This window comes from Euleptes europaea, chromosome 5, assembly GCF_029931775.1.
Source record: "Euleptes europaea isolate rEulEur1 chromosome 5, rEulEur1.hap1, whole genome shotgun sequence".
NCBI classification, from domain to species: domain Eukaryota; kingdom Metazoa; phylum Chordata; class Lepidosauria; order Squamata; family Sphaerodactylidae; genus Euleptes; species Euleptes europaea.
In genome coordinates this window covers 38161834-38188076 of record NC_079316.1, presented here as the reverse complement: position 1 = coordinate 38188076, position 26243 = coordinate 38161834, and the positions used below count along the sequence as shown (strand labels likewise).

At 44.0% G+C, this 26243-nt stretch overlaps 1 protein-coding gene across 1 annotated transcript; it reads left to right on the top strand.

Annotated features, from left to right (window-relative positions):
- The first annotated feature begins 671 nt into the window (after positions 1-671).
- MOGAT1 (monoacylglycerol O-acyltransferase 1) lies at positions 672-19654 on the top strand. The gene is made up of 6 exons (XM_056849804.1): positions 672-791; positions 8856-9034; positions 9996-10200; positions 13520-13694; positions 17107-17306; positions 19486-19654. Exons 1-6 carry the CDS (start codon positions 698-700, stop codon positions 19638-19640), a joined length of 1008 nt encoding a protein of 335 aa, XP_056705782.1. The 5' UTR covers positions 672-697; the 3' UTR covers positions 19641-19654.
- The last annotated feature ends 6589 nt before the right edge of the window (positions 19655-26243 follow it).

The following is a 26243-nucleotide window of genomic DNA, read 5'->3' as shown; positions in this document are numbered from 1 at the left end:
AAGCTGCAGAACTGCAGTCCAAAGCTCTGCTCACGACTTGAGTTTGACCCGCATGGAAGTTGGTTTCAGGTAGCTGGCTCAATGTTGACTCAGCCTTCTATCCTTCCGAGGTCGGTAAAATGAGTACCCAGGTAAAGTGTAGATGACTGGGGAAGGCACTGGCAAACCACCCCGTAAACAAAGTCTGCCTAGGAAACGTCGGAATGTGACGTCACCCCATGGGTCACCCTAAACCTTTACCTTTAGTTGTAGTACTGGTAGTAGTACCCGAACGATTTTGGCTAGGCTTTCGCACCCTGTTGAATGACAAGGAACGAAGGAGAACTCTTCCCCCCCCCCTTGTGTGCTCTCTAGGGTTGTGAGGTCTCTCTTTGCCACCGGCGGGAGGTTTTCAGGACGGAGCCTGAGGAGGGCGGGGTTTGGGCAGGGGAGGGACTTCAGTGGCATAGAGTCCAATGGCCAACGCGGCCATTTTCTCCAGGAGAACTGATCTCTATCAGCTGGAGATCAGTTGTAGTAGCAGGAGATCTCCAGCTGGTACCTGGAGGTTGGCAACCCTAGTGCTCTCCTAGGTGTTGAGCAACTGGCAAGCCTGAAGGCTGGGACCCGCCTTGCCTGCCTGCTTCCTTCCTCTGGAGGAAGGCGGGAGGACTTGCTTGGCCCTTTCACTCGGCTCTTGAGCTGGGACCGAAGCGCCATGAAGGTCGAGTTCGCGCCGCTCAGCATTCCCTGGCGGAGGAGAGCGCAGACCGCCGCCGTCTCGCAGTGGGTGTTCTCCTTCCTGGCCCTAGGTAACCCGCCTTTCTCCTTGCGCATCGCTCCGTCTCGGGCGTCCCTGCCTTCATGCACGGGTCCTTGGGGTGCTGCGGAAGCCAACCCTGCTCAGTCCAGCCAGGTTTCGGCCCCGCGTGCGTTGGATTTAATTCGTTTCCAAACGCGGATGCCCCGCCTTGCTTCCTCGCAAGGCGGCTAACAACGCAACGCCGTCGACGATGCTGAAGCCCTCGGTCTCCATCAGACCGGGTCGCGTTTGCTTGGGAGCAAGCCCAACTGAACATGAAATTGACGTCCCTGCGAGAATCGGCAGCGGCGTTGTTTTCTTTTGATGGGAAGGGGCTGTGGCTCAGAGGTAGAGCCTCTGCTTGGCACGCAGAAGGTCCCAGGTTCAGTCCCCGGCAACTCCAGCTAAAGGGGCCGGGCAAGTAGGTGATGTGGAAGACCCCTGCCTGAGACCCTGGAGCGCCGCTGCCGGTCTGAGTAGACAAGACTGACTGATTCAGAATAAGGCAGCTTCATGTGTTCACGTGTGGGTGTTCACAACTACTTTAGAGGCAGTCCGCAGGCTAGGGGCTTCCCCTGAGTAAAAAAGAGAGGCGTTGGATGGGGCTGCAATCCTACACAGGCAACATGATTGTATGCCCTGAGCAAAAGGGCACTTGCCCTCAAAAAAGTGCACAACCTTATCAAAGTGGTCAGAAATTCCAGGTAGGAAGAATTCCATATTTTGTCCAACGTAATTATAGCAGGCTAGCCTGATCTCGTCAGATCTCAGAAGCTAAGCAGAGTCAGCCCTGGTTAGTATTTGGATGGGAGACCACCAAGGAAGACCAGGGTTGCTGTGCAGAGGAAGGCACTGGCAAACCACCTCTGTTAGTCTCTTGCCATGAAAACCCCAAAAAGGGGTCGCCATAAGTCGGCTGCGACTTGACGGCACTTTACACGCACACAATTATAGCACACAGAGGAAACAGCAAAGTGGGTGCTACTGAAGGGGTTCCTCAGTGGAACAGGCTTCCTCAGGCGGTGGTGGGCTCTCCTTTGGAGGTTTTTAAGCAGAGGCTAAATGTCATCTGACAGCAATGCTGACTCTGTGAACTTAGATTATGAGAGGGAGGGCAGGAAGGGGTGAGTCAGTGCTCAGCTCTTGTGCCCTTTCTTACATGCCGAGGGTAGTGCTGACTATCACTTTGGGGTCAGGAAGCAATTTTCCTCCAGGCTGCACTGGCCAGAGATCCTGGAGGTTGGTTGCCTTCCTCTGGGCAAAGAGCAGGGGTTGCTGGGGGAATAGGGGGGATGTAGGTAGTTGTGAATTTTCTGAGTTGTGCAGGGGGTTGGACTAGATGACTTTTGAGGTCCCTTCCAGCTCTATGTTTCTGCGAAGCCACTGTGTGAATAGAACTGGATGAAATTACATTGGGGTGGCTGTATTGTAACATTATAACCCATTTTCAGGATGAATGGAAATGGCTTGAAGATTTGCATGTTTCAAAAACCTACTAAAAATTTTACTTCTTTGCTACCCCCTCAACTGAATTAGCATCACCTATACACATTCTTCTCTCCGCAGTACCCTGGACACTGCTGCCATTCAACAGGAGTCCTGAGTCTAGCAGGAAACACCCCAATTCCTGGGTCAAACTCCCACACACACACACACACACACAAACCAGTAGCATCTCCATTTTCTTGGGGCTAAGTTTCAGCTTGTTAGCCCTCATCAATCTCACAAACACCTCCTCCAGGTGCAGTTCCCACACACTCCATGGGATCCGATGGAAGCATGGGATAGCCGAGTGTCATCGTTGCCTACTGGTGGCAGCTCAGCCCAAATCTTTGGATGACCTCTTCCAGCAGCTTCATGGAAATCAGGGGTCTCCAACCTTGTTGAATCTGCATGCACCACCCCAATATGGCTGACACCTCAGGTGGACCCAACCTCAAAACATTAGAATGAAAGTTATGCATAACTCTGCCACCATGAGAGCCAGTGTGCTATAGTACCTGTAAGGCTAGGATCCGGGAGACCCAGGTTCAAATCACCAATCTGCTGTCCAGGCTGCTGGGTGACCATGAGCAAGTCACATACTAACAGCCTAACCTCCTTCACAGGATGGTTGTGAGGATAAAATGCTGAAGGGGAGAATGTTGTAAGCCACTTTGAGTGCCTATTAGGGAGAAAAGTGAAGTAAGTAAATAAAGACTTCAGGCAAAGTTCTTGCAAAGTGCTGTTCAACAGGATGCTATGCCTGTGGTTTGCTGATAAGCGGTAGACCCTCCTATGTATTACAGGCTTTCCTAAATGATGATTTCAACAGAAGTTCTAGTTAAGTGCATTGAGGATTTCCGCCTGCGCAGTCCAATTCAACAGAAGGAAGAGTTTTTCTTCCTGGCAGCAGCTCCTGGGGGAAGAACAACCTCACCCACTTGTACAGGAGAGAGAAAGTCTTCTCTGTCCCGGCCACAGCAGATCCTGGGGCAAAAGCAATCCTTATATGGGCTTATATGGGCAGGGATTTTTCTCCTATCTCTAGCATTGACCCAGGACCAGAACAGCCTGACCACCTCAGGTGTAGTGGTTAAGAGCGGTGGTTTGGAGCTGTGGACTCTGGAGGTTGGCAACCCTAGCCCAGATCCTGCAGTGACTCACTGATTTCTTCTGGTGCTTCCTTTGCGGAGGGAGGCTTCAGGCTGCCAGGCTTGCACGTCTGGGCCCAGCCTCAGTCTTAGCTCTTCACCAGATCATGGCTGGTCTACCAGCAGGCAGGTTGATGCTGGGGCCTTGTTGCTTGAAGACCCTGCTGGCTTAGGATGCAGTGCCAGTGCTGGCAAAGGTCCCCTTAAGGAAGGCACTGAGGAATCTACCTCACAGGGAGTGTCTGCCGGGGCAGGCTTGGTGGCAGGTCATCCTCCTCCAATGAGGACCCTTCCTCCCACACTAGGGCAGTCCATGACATGAAGGCTGATGGAAAATGCCATGGCAGAGTGGGGATTTGAACTTGGGTCTCTCAGATCCTACTCTGACTCTCTAACCACTATACCACATTTAATATATTTCTTAGGTAATAGCACAGTTTTGGAATCCCTTATCTATTTAAAACAAAACAAGCCAATTTAGCGTCAATATTCAATTAAGTAGCTAATTTTAAACAATGCATTAAAGATTATTTTGGCTTTTTCTCAAGTCACAGTGATGCCTGGGTTTCTTAGCCTGCGCTGCAAATACAGTTTTTTTGCCAGAAAGACTGTGTCATTTTCAATATAACTAACACATGTTTGGGCGGAATGCCACATGATGTAGGCTTGACGTGGATAAAAAATTGAATGGAGGCTCCTGTTCCCATCAACTCACGTGGTTAGAGGAAGCAGGCAGAACTGCAGTTTCCCAGTGATCATGCCTTTATGAAATGCTTCTCCATGACTAATATCAGCTCAAAGCCAAATACCCTCAGCACTTTCTTTGAACTTCTGACTTGCAGTTTGTCTGTCTCACCTTTCCCTTTGTTTTCTGCCAAAGGCTACTTACAAAGCAGACAGGCAATTTTAGCAGTTGTTTTCTTATTAATCATCGATGAAGATCAAGGACATGGGATGTTGCTGACAGTGATGAATGATGGGGCTTGGTGCCTAGGAAAACAAAGATAATAGAATACATCTCTCCTGTCATTACTGCTCAGGTCAGGAAAGAGCTTTTCTGGACTATGTATGGGGGGGGGGGGGGACTTACAGCAAGATAAACATCAGGAAATAAACTGTTAAGAATAATTAGTGAAAAGAGTTTTTTCTTTACTGTAATATGCTGCACTTTACTGGATATGCCTGTTCCTTGGCCAGTTAAGAGGACCGATTTTCTTCCTATTCTATTAAATGTTTTTGTAAGAACTCAGGAGCAGACTGGGATGCTAAAACAGCCCTGAAGCAAGCTGAGCCAGGTAGCCCCTGCAGTACTGAGAGTACTGGAGGATCTGCTCACCTCACACCTGAGCAGCTATGACAACAACGGCACTGGGCATCATCTCTGTGGCCCAGGCTGGAGCGCCACCAGCGTGGCGAGGACCACTTAGCTCAGCTTTCTCCTATCCACCAGTGGCCCACTGGGAACTTTCCCAGTAAGATAAAGGGCCAGGCCACCAATGCAAGTCCTATATCATTTATTATTCTACATTAGGAATTAGAGCCAGAGCAGGGGAGATGTGTTCCTTTTTCGATCCAACCAGTATAATCTTATCAGTTTACTGAAAATGCTCAGTGCAGGGGGAAGGGGAGCGGGAGACAGCTTTTGTATCAGGACAGTGACTTGAGTGGAGCTTTTCTCCTCTCTATATTTTTTGTCTGTAACTAGGAGCCCCGTGGCGCAGAGTGGTAAACTGCAGTACTGCAGTCAAAAGCTCTGCTCATGACCTGAGTTCGATCCCGACGGAAGTCGGTTTCAGGTAGCCGGCTCAAGGTCGACTCAGCCTTCCATCCTTCCGAGGTCGGTGAAATGAGTACCCAGCTTGCTGGGGGTAAAGGGAAGATGACTGGGGAAGGCACTGGCAAACCACCCCGCAAACAAAGTCTGCCTAGAAAACGTCGGGATGTGACGTCACCCCATGGGTCAGAAATGACCTGGTGCTTGCACAGGGGACCTTTACCTTTTAATAGACTGACTTGTATAGGCCAGGCTAGCCTGTTCTCGTCAGATCTCAGAAACTAATGCTCAGCCTAGTGTCGTGATAATATCCAAGCTGTGGCATTTTGCACCAATTGGAATCTCCAACTTGACTTCAAGGGGAGATCTATGTAGAGTGCACTACAGTCGTCTCCTCTCGATGTTACAGTGAGTGTGGATCCAGGTGGCCAGATTGGCGGTGTCAAGGTAAGGGACTATCTTTCAGGCTAGACTGGGTTGGAAGAAAGCTTTTTCTTGCAGCTGCATTAACTTGCTTCTCCAGGGACGGTTCCACATCACAGCGATTTTTCACGGTTGTCCGGTTGCTGATATGATTCTGTGTTCAATCACTCTTGCAGTAGAGATCTCGCACAGCTCAGAGTAATCCATTTTCTCTCCATTTTTAGCTGTGGCTTCCCATTCACACCTGAGGCACATTGAAGCCCCCCTCCCCGCCTCGTTCTCCATTGGTCCTCAAGATTGTCCAGCCACCCTGGTTTTTTTTGGGCAGGGGGTTGAGGAGCATGGGTAACACTGCATAGAAATAATTGAACATCTTTTTTTAAGTTCTTTTTAAAATACCTAGTTGCAGAGACTGAGTTGTGGGTGGTTCTTTTCTGCTTTAAAAAAAATCCACAAGCATGAATCACACTGGATAGGAATAACGCAGTACATTTACAACCTAAAAAAAAAAACAAGCCTCTTCCCAAGATTCCCTCCCCTCTGCCTAAAAGGCAGGCCATCCACTTCTGTCATGTTAATTTCTGGAGGGACTGGCCCTTTGCAGTTATCAGCACATAAAAGAGTAACTGACTAGCATTTCCAAGATTAGACTTTTTCCCCCTTCAGACACAAGAGACCGCTGATGCCCATAGTGTTTTGCCCAATAAATATCAGGTCTTTTGCAAGTTTTTCTTTTTTTAAACCAGATGAAAAAAATGCACCAGTCACGTGGCTGAAAAGTTGGAAATCCTTGATGTCCTGACCTGGGTGGCCCAGGCTAGCTTGAAATTGTCAGATCTCAGAAGCTAAGCAGAGTTGGTCCTAGCTGGTATTTGGATGGGAGACCTCCAAGGAATACCAGGGTCACAATGCAGAGGAAGGCAATGGCAAACCACTTCTGTTCGTCTTTTACCTTGAAAACCCTACTGGGGGGCTTATTGCACCCAGTCCAGGGAACGTTTCTGAACCCTTTAAAACTCGGAGCATTCCTTCCCCCACGCACCACATTTTCCCGTTTTAGTCATGAAACCGTTTTGGAGCCATATAATGCCCGCTGTATCCCAAAACAGTTTAATGACGCTTTAAAAACTTACCCCGTTCCCATAACGTTTTCTCCTTGGGTGCGATAACGCCCAGACGTTTTGAGGACCCTTCCCTCTGCCCACTCCCACTTCTCCCAGCTGCCTCTGACTCCTCCCTTCCTGGTCACACCTCCCCTCCCCCTCAGGTCAGTCTTGTGGTCAGTCCTCTCCTTGCATCCTCCTTTTTTTTTCACCGTCTGCATCTTAGTGATCTGGGGCCTTGGGCAAAGTCCACGATAGGGTCCCAGAATCATGGCTTGGCCTCCAGGCCACCATAGCACTCACCTGGTGTAAGGCAGCAACACAACAAGCCAGCGGCTTGAGCCTCAGACAGGGCAGGCATAAATGTGCAGGTGGGTGTGCACAGGTGTCACTGCCTTGAGTGGGACAGTGGTTGCAAGCAGGCAAGCTCCTCTTGCCCCCAATGGAGGTGACAGGGCAGGGGCAGGACAGGCCCCTTTTGGCTCCCAGTCTTACCCCTGATCACTGGATTTGGAGGTGGGGTGGAATTCAGGGTGGTGTAGTGGTTGAGAGGAGTGGATTCTGATCTGGAGAACTGGGTTTGATTCCCCACTCCTCCACATGAGTGGTGGATGCTAATCTGATGAACTGGATTTGTTTCCCCTGCACTTGAGGCCAGCTGCACATGTTCTCCTACACATGAGGCCAGCTGGGTGGCCTAGGGCTAGTCACAGCTCTTAGAGCTCTCTCAGCTCCATCTACCTCACAGGGTGTCTGTTGTGGGGAGGGGAAGGGAAGGTGATTGTAAGCTGGCTTGATTCTTCCTTAAGTGGTAAGGGCGGTGTTAAGTCTGCGTGGGGAGGACACACGAGGATGAGACGGAGTTCCAACAACAACTCTTTATTGTAGTGAAGTACAGAACTGAAGTACAGAACTGTACAACCAGGCCCTGCTTAAATGCTCCCCTGGCCCCTGGTGGCCGCTCCCCCCATTATCCGTGATGGGGGAAAACAACCCCCGGGTCACCAATGGCATGACCCAGCTTAGGGCCAATGGGATGCGTTGGCTTGGCCAATAGCGCGAGCAGGGTTTAGGAGCCTTCGCCTGGGACCCAAGCTCCTAGGTTTTCCCTTGCTACGATCCTAGCTACTCACATACATTACAGGCGGTATATAAAAAAACAACTCTTCTTCAACTGTAGGGATGTTGGAAGGAGAGCTGCTCCAACACCCTATCGCAGATTGTTGTGGCAGCTGGGTGGTCAGGGTCTCTCCAGCGTAGCCTCCCCAGCATGGGGCTCTAGGCAGCTGATTTCCCCCCCAGACAGAATTCAGGAGGTCTTCAAGTTGAATGGGAGCTTCGACCGATGTCATGAGAATGACTTGTGGGCCTCCTGATTCTTTCCCCTTTGATCCAGCTCAAAGAAGTAATAGCAGAGTTACTGTGGATACTGTGCCTACAGACATCATAAGGAGGGGGAAGAAGAACTAACCTCCATGTTTCCTCTCCCCTTTTTGGCTCTAAAAGGGCTTTCTCCCCCTCAGTTGCCAGTTGACTGTGGGCAACCAGCAGGAGGCTTGAGGGGGCAGGGACATGTAAAATGCCGTTGCTCCAGTGGCACTAAACCCATAAGTGACATCAATGCATCGGGGTGATGTTCGAGGATTCCACTGAAACACTACAGTTTTAGTGGAATCCTAGAGCATTTCCCCCAATGCAACCATGCCACTTCCAGGTTCGCACCAGAAGTGATGTCTCATCATTAGGGTGACAAAGAGTTTTGCTGCATTTCCCCCCTCAAGCGGTGGCAGGCGTTTGGTGGCAGCCCTATCTGGCTTAGCTGTGAAGGGGAGAGCAAGGTTGCCAGGATTGGGGTGTGTGTGTGCCTGGTGCAATCTCTGTAGCGTCTGTGCTTGGAGAGAAAATAAAAGGGGCAGGGATGAGGGTCAGGGCCTGTGGATGCTGTTCATGCTTACTTCCGTGCCGCTAGCTATTGCTCCCAAGGCAAGGACATGTTTTTGTGCCCATTCTAGTAGGACACTGGAATGTATTTTTTGCATATTCGGCACATGTATAGAATTACTGGTAAAACTCTGACTCTGAGACAGGCGTGTGAGAGAATGTTTGTCATATTCACTTCAGTTTTGGTGGCTTTTTTGTAGCACAATGTTGCTGTGGAATCTTCATCATCTTACTTCTGGGAGATTACTGGTTCATCTCGGTTTTTTATGTCCTCTGGCTCTACCTTGACTGGGAAACCCCCCAGACTGGAGGGAGAAGATCCGAGTGGGTCAGAAACTGGACCGTGTGGAAGTACTTTAAGGAATACTTTCCAATTCAAGTGAGTAAAACTTTTGGCAGTATTTTATGACAAATCAATCAGGCTGGCAATTGAGACCAAACTAATTTCTAACTCATGGTATGTCTGCATCAGCTGTTTTTACTAGGATTTGTCCCAAAACCCAGTGACAAAAGTTGCTGTAGTTTGCGTCCTGGGTTGTTTTCCTGGTCAGAAATCCACTTGAGTTTAGTTTCAGATAAATCGGGAGCTTATTAAAGATGACCTAACAGTGCAATCCTAAGACTACATTCCTGGGAGTAAGCCCTGTTTAATAGTACTTGGTGTAGACCTGCCTAAGATTGTCCTTTCTGCAATATCATGACATTGTCATTTGTGCCTAAAGTGGGAGCACCTACCTGTGAATAAATTTACCTGCAAGTGGATACTCCAGCCTGTCCCCTGAACTTACAGTCCACTTGCAAATAGGACCACAAACCTCCATTTGTCCCTTGTTTTTTTTCCACCTTGTCTTTTATTGGGCTGACATTTTGCATATGTGGGCTGCTAATGTGTAGAAAGTAGTACAGAAAGAATAACAATCAGAGAAAATGACAAGTGGCACAAAATAGGACGAGTAGCAACGGTGTGTATTTACCATAACTTGTCTGCAGTCGGTTGAATTATTCTAGGAATATGACATTGAAATTGAAGTTTAAGGTGGATATTAAGAGGAAAATTATGACAGTACAATTTCTATTAACAGTTCAAGCTAGGAGACAAGAGGGAGCAGGGCCTAAATATACATTATGTTTTCCCCAGGGATGTCCCCGGTTTGGGTGAAGAGGTATGTTGTAAAGTTCTATGCTTCTCAGATGTGCATGGGACTAATTTGGTTTGGGACAGTGGTATATGAAGAGAGAAGGCTCATACCTCCTCCCCACACCATTTCTCTGACGTGAAATAACTTTCTTCTCTTGTTTATTAACAAAATCATAAGAATTTTAATGGCCATTTGTTTCAGCTCATAAAAACCTCGGATTTGGATCCAAGCAAAAACTACCTCTTTGGATTTCATCCACATGGCGTCCTTGTTGCTGGAGCCTTTGGAAACGTTTGTACAGAATATACAGGTTTTAAGGAATTATTCCCCGGTATGACTCCATACCTTCACACCTTGCCTTTCTGGTTCAGATGCCCTTTCTTCAGAGAATATATTTTGTGTGCTGGTAAGTAGACATTGTTTACTTTAGTCATGACCTTGTGGATACTTTAATCCAGAGACTGGAGCTATGAACATACAAGACAGATTTTTCTGCAAACCTGAAAAGTGCGCAGGTTTGGCACACATTCCCTTCACTCCTCAAGGGCCCACCCCTGAAGAGAGGGCATTGGGGGAAGCTGGGGTCAGCCCACTCCCAGGAAATCCTTTATTAGGCCAGTCCAGGGAAGGCCAGGGAGGAAGGGCCAGACCAATCCCATGAAGCTGTGGGATTGGCATGGGGAGGAGGGATCAGGGTTAAGGCAAAACTCCCTTCCTTGTAGGGTTGCCAGCTCTGGGTTGGGGAATATCTGGAAATTTGGGGGGGTGGGGTGGAGCCTGGGGAAGGCAGGGTTTGGTTTGGGGGGGTGAAGAGGGGCTTCAATGAGGTATAATGCTGTAGAGTCCACCTTCCAAAGTGGCCATTTTCTCCAGGCTCTCTGTTTCCTGGAGATCAGTTATAATAGCAGGAGATATCCAGTCATCACCTCCTTGCCCTATTCTGAGGCTCTTCCTGGGTTGAGACCCATAAAATAGGAAACGTTAGAGGCTGCTACAGCCTCGAACTCTGTTCCAACTCTGTTGGAGCCTGACAGTTTTCTAATGTGTTCTGTATTTGCGTGACGTAGACACATTTTTTACAGACAGAAAGCTGAGGCTGAAACTTACTTTTGCAGGTATGCATAATAAGTGCTCCTCAAGCAGCGATTGAATTTAAATCTTCCAAACCCATGCCTGGTTGTCTATTCCTGGACCTCATGGACGTCTAATATTATTTATTGATCTTGTTGAATAAGCCATGATAAACATAGTTGTTTCATTTCCTTTGCATAGATGTGTATGCTAAAACTCAAATGGTGAAGTATCATTGAAATAAGCAATGCCTTCACCGTGGCAACAGAAACCTGTATGAAGATGGTTGCCAGCAAAAGTAATTTCATTGTAGTAAGAAATAGTGCACCTTAGAACTGAAGGGGGTGGGGGAAGCATAGCAGTATTTTATAACAAAAAACCAATAACTGGTTGCCACTGTGGAGAAAGACTGTGGTTTTCCCAGGTAGAGGCTGCAGGGTGGGAAGAGATGGAAAACCTAAGACAGAGGGGCAGATAAAGGTAGGTTGGTGGTTGGGTGGGAAGTAGATAGGGTTGCAAACTCCAGGTTGGGAAATTCCCGGAGATTTGAGAGGTGGAGCCTGGGGAGGGTGGGGTTTGAAGAGGGGAAAACCTCAAAAACACATAATGCCATGGACTCTACCCTTCAAAGTAGCCATTTCCTCCATGGGAACCAAGGTTGCCAACCTCCAGGTGAGGGCTAAAAATCACCCGGAATTACAATGGATCTCCTGTTGCTGCTGCTATGGGAGGGGGAGAGGAAGCAGGTGGGAGGCTGAGAGGGTGATGGGGGCAGAAAGAGAAAGAATGATGGGGCAGAAAGAGAAAGTGACAGGCATAGAGGAGAGTAAGAAAAGGGGTGGCAGGAGGGAGAAAGAGTAAGAGACTGAGAGAAGTAAGGGGGAAACAAAGGCGGAGGGAATGGGATATCTGTTCCTGCAAGTTTCTTGCGGGTCCCCTCTTGCAATGGATATGTTTTCCAAATGTCTCCAGCTTGGTAAGATCTAGGATATACATTGTCCAGCAAATCCACAGAGCTCTAAAATTCTCCACCGTATAATAAATCTCATTTCTTGCCACATGGGGTCATGCTTTTGTTGTTCTATAGTGAAACCTGTGGTTTTTAGGAACATGCACCTCACCAAGATTGCACAATGTAGAATCAGAGGTAAAGATTTCTACATACGGAGTAGATCATAAGTATGTGGGTTTCCAGGAAAGTTCCTTTTGACTCTATTGAAGTTTATGCTAGACTCACAGCTGGAAAGTGCTTAGAGTTATGAAAACCAGAGCCTCCATTGGGGTCTTTGCACAACTATTGTGATTTCATGATCACAGTGACTTCAAAAAGTGATTTTGGTGTGAACCAATCATGGTGCCACAGGAACAGATTTCACATAGAGGTTCTCCCAAATAGTTCTTCTGCATTAACTCTGCCTGGCCATGATCTTAGTGTGCTCTTGAGACATTTGTATGGGGACCAGTGTAAGCACCAACCAGCCCTGAACGTGAACATCCTTGACTGTAATAAAAATAGAAACAAGCTGAAGATCAACCTCACTGAAATGGATAATAATTGAAAAGGAAATTTCCTGCCACCAGCATTTCATGGACATTTCACTGTTGTGTTCTTTCAGTAAGTAGATGGATTGGCATTGATGGAAACTTAATCATCTATGTTGACAGAACATTTTCCACAGTCTAAATATAGCTCACCACAGAACTGTGTTTCTATATTTTCCTGCTGCCCTGACACAAATGAGTAATTGTTCTACTTGTGAGCAGTGAATGAATGTGAACATGATCAGGAACTGACAGTTCTGAGGCTATCATATCAAAATATACTAACTCACCATCTGTTAGGAGAGTTTGAATGTCTAGAGAAATGTTTTTGTATCTAGAAGGCTGTCCACGATTTTAGATACATTTTAATTCGTTCTCAGTTCTCACACAGTTTTGTAGAGCGAACAAACAATGTAAAATATGCATAATGGGATACAAAATCCACGACCCCACAAACTTTCTGATTTGCCTGCTAAACTGGGGGAGAAAACCCAGATGACAAATTTTAAATTTCAAGAGTAAATTATAGTGTGAAAACATTTCCAGATTGTTTGTAGGTTTTACAGCCATAACACATGAATTCATCAGGCAGGTTTTGGGAGGTGTGTGTGTCAAGTTTTCAGTGGTGCAATCAAGGTGTCATGTCATGCCTAGACTCTGAATCTTACTGGATATGCCCAAATGCTCAACTTGAAGATTGATGACATATTTATGAAAATTTGCATGTCGGCAATAATTTATATTAATAGATATAAGGCACTACTTAACAGAGGTTAGTTGTGCTATGGCAGTGTGTTGTAGTAGAGAGCCAGCATGGTGTAGTGGTTAAGAGTGGTGGTTTGGAGTGGTAGACTCTAATCTGGAGAACCATGTTCAATTCCCCACTCCTCCACATGAGTGGCAGATGCTAATCTGGTGAACCAGGTTGGTTTCCCCACTCCTACATGTGAAGCCAACTGGGTGATCTTGGGCTGGTCAAAGCTCTGTAGAGTTCTCTCAGGGTGTCTGTTGTGGGAGGGGAAGAGAAGGTGATTGTAAGCCAGTTTGATTCTGCCTTAAGTAGTAGAGGAATACAAAAACCAACTCTTCTTCTTTTAAAAAATATTTTTCAGGGCTGGTTTCTGCATCTAAGAAGAGTGTGTCACATGTACTGAGCAATAAAAAAGGAGGAAATATTGCTGTGATTGTAATTGGAGGGGCAAGAGAATCTTTGGATGCTCGTCCTGGAAGCTTAACTCTTAATATCCTCAAGAAGAAAGGTTTCATTGAGATTGCTTTGAAACATGGGTAAGTCTCACACCACATTAGTGATGAGGGCTGTGGTTTAGCAGTAGAGAGGGACTGTGACTTACTGGTAGAGCGCATTCTTTGTATGCATATTGTCCCAGGTACAATCCCTGCAATTCTAAACCTAAGAACATTAAGCCCCATTTAACAGGGGTCAGTGGGATTTTGAGAAGAGCTACTTAGGACTGCTGTCTTCGTATGTCTTGTTAAAGGATCCTGAGACAGCAGGTGTTGGGAAAGGTCTGCCACTCCCTGAGATCCCGGAGATGTGTTCCAGTCAGAGTAGCCAAAGGGCAGCTAGATATTCCAGCGGTCTGGCTTGGTATAAGGTAGTGTCATATGTCCCTATGACAGCACATTTTAAGAAAAATGGGACATTAACGCAGAATATTAACTGGGAACCTGAAGAAATCATGTTTGAACTAAATGGGAGGCATGCAGATGTCCAGAATAACAACTAGATCACAAAACTGTATCCTAATAATGAACCCAACGATTCATAATGATTGTATATGGATGTGATGATTAAGGCAAGTTGTGACACCTGACCTTATTTTCTAAGCTGTAACCAGTTAGTTTTGCTTTTGTCCCAAGACAGAGGTCTTTTCTGGTCTCGTACAGATGCTACTGTTTCCCCCGTGTATCTTTCCTGTCCTCCAAACAAAATGTTCATCTGTGGTTTACTTAGTGCTCCTTGTCTTAGTAACTGGACAGAACATGTATATTGAAATTTAGATACAAATTATCCTTTTTGAAATATAGCTTCCTTTTCTAGAGAGTGACCTTTGATAGTCACTGGATTCTGATATTTCCATTAATTTCCAAATATTAAAATGGGGGGTGGTGGATACTGCTGCTACAGCATAAAAGCTAGACAAGTATCTGCCAAATGTAAGCCACCCTGAGCTTCCTCAAGGAAGAGAGGAATACATGAGAAATTAAGGTGCTTATCAAAGACTAGGGCTTAAATGGAACTCTGTATATGCATATGGGGGGAAATGGCCCCACAAAGGGTCCAAAGATCCTTCTGTGTTCAGTGTATAGACGCAGCTCGAGATGGTTCCTGAGCATGCCCCATTGAAGCCAACTTTTGAATTCCAATTTGAGGGAGACGTGTACGGGAATTAAAAGTTGCGATGCAAGTCTTTGTGTGCGGGGTGTGTATGCACATGTGTGTGAGAGTGGGAGAGACAGAGAGAGAAACTGGCTTACTTGCCAGAAACCCATGAGAAGAAATACCTGAAAGAAATGCTCAAAACAATTCTCAGAAGGGGAGGAGCACCAAACACAGTCCATTTCATGGGGCCCAGTACCACAGCACGAGTGCCTGAAAGCAGATGAAAGGAAGGACACAGACAGGCCCAAGTCTAGCTGGTGAGGAGCATGCTGGAGTGGAGGTTGCCAATACTGGCCTTACTGGAGAGTAAGGAGCTCAGTTAGCTGAAGAGGCATGGCCATGAACAAAACGTCAAAACCATGAAGTTCTCTACAAAGCTGCCCATGTACCTTGTAAATTATCCCCTCTGTAAGCAATTGGAAGGAACTGGACAAACTCTGCCAACTTTAACAAGGGGTAGTTCAACAGGGGATAATCTAACAGCTCTAGTCCCCTCAAGCACTCTTTTAAACTCTGTGGCTTTCAGCTTGTACATATATAAAAATAAGCGATTCCATGTGGGTAGAGCTGTGAAAGCAGAGGTCCTTCCATTAGAAAAACCGTTCTGATTAGATCTTCTTCATGCTGCAGTAGCAAAGCAACATTTTGAAACTGTGTATGTTGTAACTTCCTCTTTGTTGACTTCTTTGCTATGTATTTGTAATACGTACAAATGCTGTTAGCCAATAGTAGTGCTACACACCTTTTCCTTCCTGTGTGTATTGTTTGCTTCTGATTTCAAAATGTATTGGTTCTTGAATTTATTCCACCCTTCTGGGTGAAAAAAGGCTATCAAGATGACATGTTAGTCTGTGTAACAATCCAAGACTGATTTTTATGATTAATGAAGGGCTTATTTTATGGACAACTATTTGTTAATAAATATCTGTTATAATTTAGTGTCTTGAATTGAATTTTCTATTGTTTTAACAAACTGCCAGGCTAGTTCTTCATTTCAGCAAGCTTCATCCTTTCCCCAGAAAAAGACTTTATAGCAGCGTCCACCACTACTTTCCCTGGCACCTGCTGAGCTTTTCAGAATGTGGGTGGAGCCACAGGACCTCCATCTTTGATGGATCTAACTTCAGTGGGCTCTGTTTCAGCCACCCCACCATGGCCTCCAGACAGCTGGCCAGATCATCTGGGGCAGCATTTGGGCAGCCCTCCATCAACAGATGTAGCTGGGCATCAGCAGCTAGTGAAGTTTATGGACATTTTTCAAGAGTAGCCCCACGTAACCTGCATTGCAGTAATCTAGATCTAACCAGGACGTGCACCACAGTGGTCAGACTGGTTAGTCATTGCTGACCATATCCTGGTTCCAAGGTAGGCTTCTTTAGAAGTGAATGCACCACAGCCTGTTTCAAGGCTCTTAAGGAACCATTAATTACCTCTCGGACCAAATCAGCCAGACCCCTCCCCCCAAAGCAGATTTCAAGGGTCATACAAATGGGTGGTAGGCCTCAAACTTGCAAGGATCCTGTCCATATCCTCAGGTTGAATACACTGAAAAGTATCCCAGTCAGCACCCTGGCACCATCCGACCTTGTTACTTCTAACGTAGAGTCCAAGTCAGAACAGATGCAAGAGATTTTAATCATGCATAGATTTTTATTTTATAGAGATGTTATCTTATACAGTAAATATAGTGCACTTATGTAGCAAATCAGTTGTATGAACGGATGCCCTAGTCAACCTGCCTGTTGAGCTCTTCCTGGAAGTCAGTATGTTGCTTCTCGAATTAAACAAAACAACCTGTTGGACATTATAATGAAACAAACTGGGAGCCTGTGAGAAATCAAAGGGAGGAAGGATAAATGATTCGGAAACACATACACACACACATCTGTCTCCCCCTCCAGGATTCAGTTTTTGACTTTCGACTGCCTTTCACGGCATGCTGTCTTCATTAGACAAGTTGTTTTTCTGTAGGGAAGGTCCTTTCATTTTAGTTAATTTTGAAGACACTTTTCTGCATACCTGGGGAGACTTCAAAATGTCTAGAAGCCCCTGACTTGTTTGTGAGTGCCCTGGATTTGCTACTCTTTTGATTGGCCTGAGTCTTAAATGTACTGTTTGACACAATGTTGAAATATGAATAATGTAATTTTATGAATTTTGTGCAACTAAGTATTACGGTACATAACAATGAGGTTTAGCTACCTCAACTTGATATATTTGTCAAGACATTACGTGAGCTGCATCTGTGGGGATTCATTACTATTTGCTTCTCCTCCCTCCCCCCTCCCCCCGCAGGGCTGAACTTGTCCCGGTGTTTTCTTTTGGTGAAAACGAACTGTTCAAACAGATCGCAAATCCTAAAGGATCACGACTCAGGGCATTGCAGGAGAGTCTGCGAAAGCTGGTGGGGTTTACTTTGCCTCTCTTTCACGGCAGAGGCATTTTCCAGTATAGCTTTGGCTTGATGCCTTACAGGAAACCTATTAACACTGTTGGTAAGTTCTTTTCTGCAGCATTTGATTTCCTACATGTCTTATGTCTGTTGATGTCAATGGACTAACACTGGAGTAATTGCACTGCTAATATACAAATCTGTGGCTACAAACTAGCCATTGCCTGTAGCAGAAACCACTGGCTAGACACCAAAGTTAGAAGAGAAAGATGTTTGAAATGAATGTGTTTCTCTTTTTTTAGTCTTCTATTTGGTGGATTTCTTCTGCTCCCTCCTTTTCTCATTTTTGGCTTTTGTGATTACATTTAGCTCTTGACATCTGAGATGGTTCTGAGTTGTGAACATCTTATACAATGCACCTCCATGCATGTTTTATTACCTGTATAACTCTGCTATAGAGCTAGGGTTACACAGAGGACGATACTCGCTGCCTTCAGCCTTCACATCCCCACTTAGCCACTAAACTCGTTATAGAGCCCAAGTGGGCATGCCCTTGAAACATGAGAAGGGACAAACTAATGTCATATAACAACAACAACAACAATAATAATAATAATAATAATAGTCTTTTATAATCCAGTGCTCTGGTAGCCTTCTGACATCTGGAAGTATTTTGTTTCCATAGATTTTTGTAGAATTCTACTCTTTCTTTAATGTGATGCACTGGGGATGGCTGGTTGCCCTTTCCAATACCACCCCCCTCTGTTCCCCGGGTGCCACTGTGCAAACATGGAATGCCTTTTCTCTGCTTTTGGTTCAGTACTACTTCAGTAAACTTGCCAGAGAGGGCACTGCCATGAGGAGGGAAAAGTAATGTCGGAACTGGACCTTGCATTAGTGGGATAATGTCTGAGAATGCTGACGTTTTTTTAGGTACTGTGTCTTATCTTAAGCTTGTGTCCCTACTCTTCCCTCCCTTGTGCTCTTTTCAGTTTTCAAGCAAGGTTTGTAGCTGAGGCTTTCTAAAGCCGTTACGTAAATAATTTTTAAATGTAAATGGCATTGTGGGGGGAGACTGGTGACATTTGCCAAAAGTGAAGGGATGGAAGACTGAAAAATGATTGACTCTACTTTTGATTAAAGGAAAGGCTACGTTTCCAGCAATTAGAATCTACCCTGTTGCATCATTGTTAAAATATGACAGCAACAAAAGTTTAACTTCATTGATAGGGATAAAGCACTTGGAGAACAAGGGGTAAAACAGAGGATGAGTGCTATCACAAAAGATCAGCATCTGAAAAGTAGGAATGCATGTGTTTCTTTGGCACTAACCAACCAAGTGCCTTTTAGGGTGGAATAGATTCAAAAATTTCATTGAAGCTGTTGTTTTATAAACACAACTACAAAAGCACACGGATGGACACATACAGTCAGTGAATAAGTAAGAATCTTAGATGGCAACGTTTCCTTGATATGAGTTATTAATGAACTGTGCCTGTTTTACTAGTCGAGTAAAATGCTTTCAAGCCTTAATAGGCAATTACCTCTAGTCCAGCTGTATCAGGAGTACTTTACATTTGTGAATTTGGTTTCCTGGGATGTACTGAGCACTAATCTCTTTGAAAAATGGGTTTCCCTGTGCAAAATAATTTGTTTTGAGCTGAGCGAGTCAGTTTGGAAACCCTGTTGACCTTGCCTGGCTTTGCTTGCAAATTAATATTGCATTTCAAACCAATTTGCATAATAAAGTATCACAGGGAGCCGTGTTGTATTTTTTGAATAGACTCGGCTCTCCTTTGTTAATGGCTCCTGATCCATTGGTGACCCTGATCCCTACAGTGTTTCCAGAGTTGCATCAGTGCCAGCTTTGTTACTTGGACATCTCCGTGGTTCTACAGTGCAAAGATCACATGGAACCATTTAAAAATGAATCTCTTCTGTATTAATCTCAGCCCAGAACATAATATCTAAATGGGTGCATCAGCATGACTGGCACCGAAAAGTGCAGGTTTATATTCACAGTGTCCACTTTTGTCCTGCCAATGCATAGAAGTTAGATTTTGGATAGTGCTTGGAGTTCCTTGCAGTTCTGGAAGCCTCCAGTTATGGGGGGGGGGGTTTTAAACACGGACTGTTGTTTACATGTTTTTTGTGGAAGAGGCAACAGAAAACAAATGCTGAACATTCCAATTTCAACAAAATTTTGAAGTGTTGACTTTGCAACAGAACACTTATATTATGATACTATAGCTGTTATATCATTATTAAAAATTTCTTTATAGTTGGGGAGCCTATCACTGTGAAACAGAATCTGAATCCCACCCTTGAAGAGATTGATCAGCTGCATGAAAAATACCTACAGGAACTACAGAAGCTATTTGACAGCAACAAAGAAAAATATGGGATACCAGAGCATGAATCTCTTACCTTTGACTAAATGCAAGTACAGGAAGAATCTGGTGTAAGAGAACTCCTTGATGACTAAAGGAACCGTTTGTCCTTCCCTCCCCTTTCAAAAACTTACAGGAGTGACTCTCTTGTGCAGTGGACTCAATGTGTGCTAAGAAAAGTCCTAAGAGTTTCCACAATGATGATACTTGAAATGTGGTTCCTTTTTGTATGAAATTGATCTTATGGACTCGTATATGCTCATGATCCAGATTTCCCCCCCTCATTTTCTAAATCAATGTTGTTGTGCTGAAAAATACCGCAAACTTTAGAAACAGCCCTGGAAATTTTACTATTATGCTTTCTGTTTTGAGTCTGAATAAGATAATATATGAATGAAAAACTCTTCTAGAAAATGCCTTCGTCTTTCATGGTTGATCCAATGATGCCCTTCTACAACATTGGTTCCAATAATTCTATTCCATTAAAATGGGGCAAATAACTCCCCCACAGGCCATTTTGGGTCAGGAAAATGGCATGGTGGGGAGGCAGGAGCCCTGCTCCCCCTGAGATGAGTCAAGCTTCTGCTGTCTTTTAAAAGGCCTTTCCTCCGAGCTGTTGTGTGGAAACCTGGACCTGACTTGTTAGAAATTGTAACATGTAGTTTAACCCTTAGAAGGATTTTCTCTGGGCTTTTCTGCATTCTCATTTTCCTCACTTGCTCGCGTGGAGACCTTAGAGGACAAAAGGCTTGGAATGTTTTATGGCCATGTCTGTGGAAGTTGATGGGTTTATGATAAAGGTGATTACCTGACAGGTCTTTCTGCGCATTAGGTTATTAGATATGATTGTGCAGAAAAGGTCTCCTGGAAGGCAATCATCTGCTTCTCTATTCACATGTGAGAAGTGCCTTCAGGCTGCTAGAATTTTCCTGGAACCCCGGCCTTAGTACTACATATGCCCTCCAAGTCTGGGAGGCGATTGAAATCAGCAGTACATCCGTGGTGTGTTGGACATCAATATGAATTGCACAGGAAGTACTGCTTTCATTCTCAATTATTCACAAGATCATAATTACATAGCTAAATCTGATTGACTACATAGTGTTGTGATTTCATCATTTTCAAGCCTTCATTGGTTAGGATCATCCAAATGACTAATGCAGGAAGGAGAATAAAGCAGCAGTAGAGGAAAAATATGGTAAACAAACAGCAGCATCCAAGGGATGTACAGAAGAACTGTGCTAAAACCAATCTGAATGCTTGTGGATCAACTGCCAAGAAAAATCAGGAGTAAGTCGAGCCTGTGGAAAAGCTACTATGTTTGGCCAGCATGGTCCATTCTCCGAGAAGCCTACTAATACATTTGATTAAATTGTTTAGGAATTACACAGCTGAGACCCGAACTGTTTCCTTCGTCTTCCTATTTGTGAGAAGGTCAAGAAAAGGAGTTAGGGCTGAGATAAAACAAGTTGTATTATACTGAATGAGTCAGTATTGTTGACTGCCTGGCAGAGGTTCTCTGGGGTCTCTGTCAGAGAATGGTCTTTCGCGACACTTGCTACCCAAGATCACAACTGGAGATGGCAAAGATTGAATTGGTGACTTTCTGCATACTAAGCAGGTGCTCTACTGTTGCCCCCTTCCCAAAGGGGTTTGTTGCATGAACATTCAGACAATGATATATTCTTCGGCTTCCCAATTGGATTTTGCTTTGGCACCATTTTTTTCCATTTAAAAATATCCTTTCTTCCTATTATTAGTGACATCATCACATAACCAGCCAGATTTAGCTATCTAGCAGTGTTGAGGAGGAAGGAAATAATTGTCTTAATAAGGAGAGGGGTATCAAATTGTATGGGTCATGATTACAGTATGAGCTGTAAGATACAATCTTTTAAACATAGACTCTGGTAGCTGTGGTAGCTAAAGAATCTTAGCTTCCCCTCCCCAACACATTTTTTGCTATCATAAAAGCGGGGTGGGGGAAGAATGATTAGAGCAATGCCTGAAAAGTAAGCAAATGTAAGAGACTGTGTATCAGTCATGTGTTCTATCAATAGAATTTAGCAGCTTGGGATTTTTTCTTCTTCACAAACCTAAATTCCTAATTACAGCTGCTGAAAACCTCACTAGCTAACCATCCAGTCATTTGAATTCCAGTCTCGCACAGCTGGAGCATGCTTCGTGAAGTTAGGCTGGATCTGGAGAAATTCCAGTGCAATTTGAACATCTGCTAAGTTTAGGAGATTTGCAGTGCAATTCTAAGCAAAGTTACAGCTTTCTAAGTCCATTGAAGTCAATGAGTTTAGAAGAATGCCACTCTGCTTAGGACTGCACTTTTCATGCACAAGTTGTGATGTTAAACAAGACAGGAAGAAAAACAAGGTGGAAATAATAAATTATGCCAATTATTTCCCTCCAGGAATGGACTGCTCCAGGAGAGAGAGAAGGAAAGAGAATGCACACTGATCCAATCCACATTGGATTTTTATTTTTTTGCTGATGAAAGAAACCTTGCTGAGGGTTATGCTAACTAAGACCTGATGTTCTAGCATCAGTTCTTCCTCTGTGCAGAAGGTTGGCTCACTATCAGCATTTATTTTTCTCTACCTAGTTCCTTCTTTAAAACCACTTTCTTGGCTCTTGTGTCAATGTCAGCTCTGGTAATTCCATGACATTATTTCCCCATGTACTCAAGGAGTATGCACATACAAGAACAAGAGATGGTTTGGATACTGGGGCATGTGTCATATAGGCCCACTCATTGCCACCAGGCAGTAAACCCTTCAGCTAACAGTTATCCCTGATATACTTACCCAATCTTTTCTTGAAAGCTGCCGAAGAAGAACAACCCACCTTAGGACACTCTCTCCTTCTTCCCATGAAAGAGGAGAGCGAAAGGGAGAGACCACTAGCTTTGAAGGATATTTTTTTCTGCATCGATCAAGTATGCTGTCTCCAATTCTTCAACATGTTTAAGCAGACAGACAGAATAGGAATTCTGGACACCATTGGGCAGCTATTATCCCATATGCCTACAATTCCCTGAACAGCTGTAGGATCAACAGCAGGAATATACTTGGTGGTATTATTAGTTGATCCGAGTAGTAAAATTGTTCTTGTTTAATTTTTATTCAGTAATTATAATTCAGGTTTAAACCTTAAGGGGGAAAACCCCCGCATATCAAGGAATCTACATTATGCCTCACTTCTTTAGGGAGAAAATGATATGTCCACAGTTTCCTATGTGGTTTATCATATATCTGGCACAAATCTATCTTGGAAAAAGAATGAATGTTTGAGCAATCATTTGCATCCCACTTATACACGCATGCTTACCCAGAAATAAGTCTCATTAAGTTCAATGGCTTAAAGTAATGACACATAGGATTGCAGCCTTACCCATGTCATAGCTATAATTCCACTTCTGATCCCCTGGAGAAAAAGTCAACGTTCATGTGAATTTTAGTTTCTCTTATGGCTGAGTGGAATGTTTTTGCTATGAAGCAACAACTTTCAAAGTCTGAACTTTCCCAGACCCCTTTAGTGGATTTTTTCCCCTTTGCCAGGGATCACACAGTAGACATGATGATGTCACAACAGGATGCAGCCAAACAGATTCGGGATCATCTAATGTTTGGACACTTCTGCAGCCTGTTTAGTCTTGTGAAAGTCTTTCTCACTTTCATTTCAGCCCTGGTTACTATAGTATGTTTTTTTAAAAAAACAACAACAGATTTATGACTGAGAAATGGAAGGTTAGGAGCAATAAATACTTGAATAGCAACATAGTTCACATGTACTGAATTTTCTTTGTGTGTTATTATTTCTTCCGCAACTGGTTGATTAAACTATGACAGGCCAGAAGTTGGTGCCTCTTCATGATAGTTTTAACATGATATCCATGAAATACTGTTTGTATTGCCAGTCATTCAAATGGGCTAATCTGCAGACACTTCATAAAACTCAGTTCTATTCAAAAGAACTGGGAGTTGGTAATGCTAGTATTTATTTTGTGAAATACATGCAGCATTCTGAGAGAAACTAAATCAGCAAAACACAGGAAGAATGCCCCATCATAGGTCATAATGCAATATTGTCTTTTTTGTAGAATGAATGAAAAGAACAGCTGGTTTGTAGTACAGCACCCTCAAATTTAATATTGGGAGATTAACATTGTAGCTGGTTACTGTGGAAGTAGAAGAAGTGAATTATTATTTTGGAAAACAGGAAGGAGATGATAAAGGCTATTAACATTTTCTACTTTCAAAGTAGTCTTAAATATGTGGCATAGTATCATCCTCCTATTGTAGCTCAATATTTTGAAAATATTGAAAAGAAAACACAGTTGTCTGAGGCTTATCAGTTAAATCATCCTGTGGTATATGCAATGGAATAAAATTGATTTGATTCAGAAAAAGTCCAGGTGCTAGACTCCAACAGTGTAATCCCTAGCAGTGTTACACCATTCTAAGCCCATTGACTTAAATGGACTTAGAGGGGTATAACTCTGGTTAGGTTTGTATTGCAAATCTCATGCATTTTAGCCCTAAGGATATTACATAGAAAGAAGATTCCTTAAAAGCACTGGAGCTTGCTCTCCTGTTCCACACACAATTATGAAGTAGCATGAGGACTTGGTTCTCCTTTCGCTCGAGGGATGCAGGCCTGAAAATGTTTCATGTCTCATGGGTGACTATGATATACACTTGCAATGAGAGACTGGTTGAATGACTGAGATGTAAACTAACTGATGTTCTCAATGGCATTTTTGTGCTTCTGTCGAAGTGAGAGTTGATAATATTATTCAAGAAGATTCTTTTCCTTATCTAGTAAAGGCTGTTGTGAAGGTTGTCGATCTATTATTTTAGCTATCTTGTATTGATATCACATCCATCCATCCTTTTATATATTTTATTATATTAATTTTTAGAATATTTATATCCTGGCTTTCCATTCGAAATAAATGCTCAAGGAGTCTAACCAAAGAAAAATGTAAAAAATAATACAAAGAGCTCAATTTAAAATGAGATTAGCAATCAATTCACAGCATCTTAAAAACATTTTAAAAACACCAGGGAAGCATTTAACTTAAAAAGGCCTTTCAGAATAAAAGTGCTCTCAGAGGATGCCAGAACATCTCCTGTGAGGAAACCACTCACACTGCATGGGGGAACAAGCTCCATAGAGTCAGGAAAACTCTTCTATAAATTCCCACCATTTGGGTTTCCCTAATCAGGAGTTCCTGCAGTAAAGTTCCCTTGGCCAACCTCAGAGCATAAGAGAGGTCTACTAGATATCTTAGACCCAAGTGGTTCAGGTCTTTAGTGGTTATATCATCATCTATTATCTGGCCTCTTTACATTGATATCATATGAAATTGATACAAAATATACATAAGAGTCCATTCGAGGAAACAATTGGATCAACATGCAAAGTGGTTAGAGTGTCAGGCTAGAATCTGGGACATGCCAGTTTGAATCCCCACTCTACCAAGGAAACCTTCTTACTGACCTTAGGCCAGTTACAAACCTAAGCTACCTCACAGGGTTATTGTGAGGATAAAACGGAGGAGAGGCGAACAATGTAAATTGTCTTGAGTCCCGATTGGGAGAAAGGTGGGCATATAAATAAAGGTAATAAAGAAATACATATTATTAGGTGTGAATATCAATCAATTCTTGCCTGAATTGGGGTCTAGAAACCTCTATGGTTGTTGTCATTCAGCAAACATACCCACAATATTGGAAAAGCCTCTCTCCACCCATTATGTGGATTTAATGCTACCTGGTAAAGTCAGGTAGTATATACATAAAACTGTTCAGCTGTATCCCCTTATAGGGAAAACATAATACAAAACGTTTCCACCTTGCAAATAGCTATCAGTTGCTGTGAAATATGCACTCTTAAAAAGTGCAGTGGCCTTATTATAGATGCATTTCTTGCTGTCCTGGATAAAGGTTGTCCTTGTAGTTGGTACTGACAGGGAGTGAGACTCAGTGGTTGAATACCATAGAGCATTTCCTCTGAAAGAAGGATCTCCGTCTGTGGAAAATGATTTCCTCATCACCTCCTTCCAATGGGGTATTTGGGGCTGCAGCAAAAGAAGGGAGGTAAGGAAGTAATCATCCGTGGACAGAAATCCTACTGTTAGCAGAAACACACTTTTCATATCCTAACTGTTGTTATATTTCCATAAATAAGAGAGAATTCCACTGAAAATTAAGTGCAGGATACATTGAATGGGGAAAGTGGAATGTCATTGTGGAAATGTTGGGTATGATTTAGTAGGCATCACAATGCATGCATTCAACTTGTAAAGGTGTCTTTAGGGGACTAGAGCAACTGTCCTATGGGGAGCGGTTAGGACGCTTAGGGCAGTTTAGCTTGGAAAGAAGGCGGCTAAGGGAAGACATGATAGAGGTCTATAAAATTATGCATGGTTTGGAGAGAGTGGACAGGGAGACGTTTTTCTCCCTCTCCCATAATACTAGAACATGGGGTCATCTGCGAAAGCTGGAGGGTGACAGATTCAAAACAGATAAAAGGAAGTATTTTTTCACACAACGCATAGTTAAATTGTGGAACTCCCTGCCCCAGGATGTGGTGATGGCTGCCAGCTTGCAGGGCTTTAAGAGGGGAGTGGACAT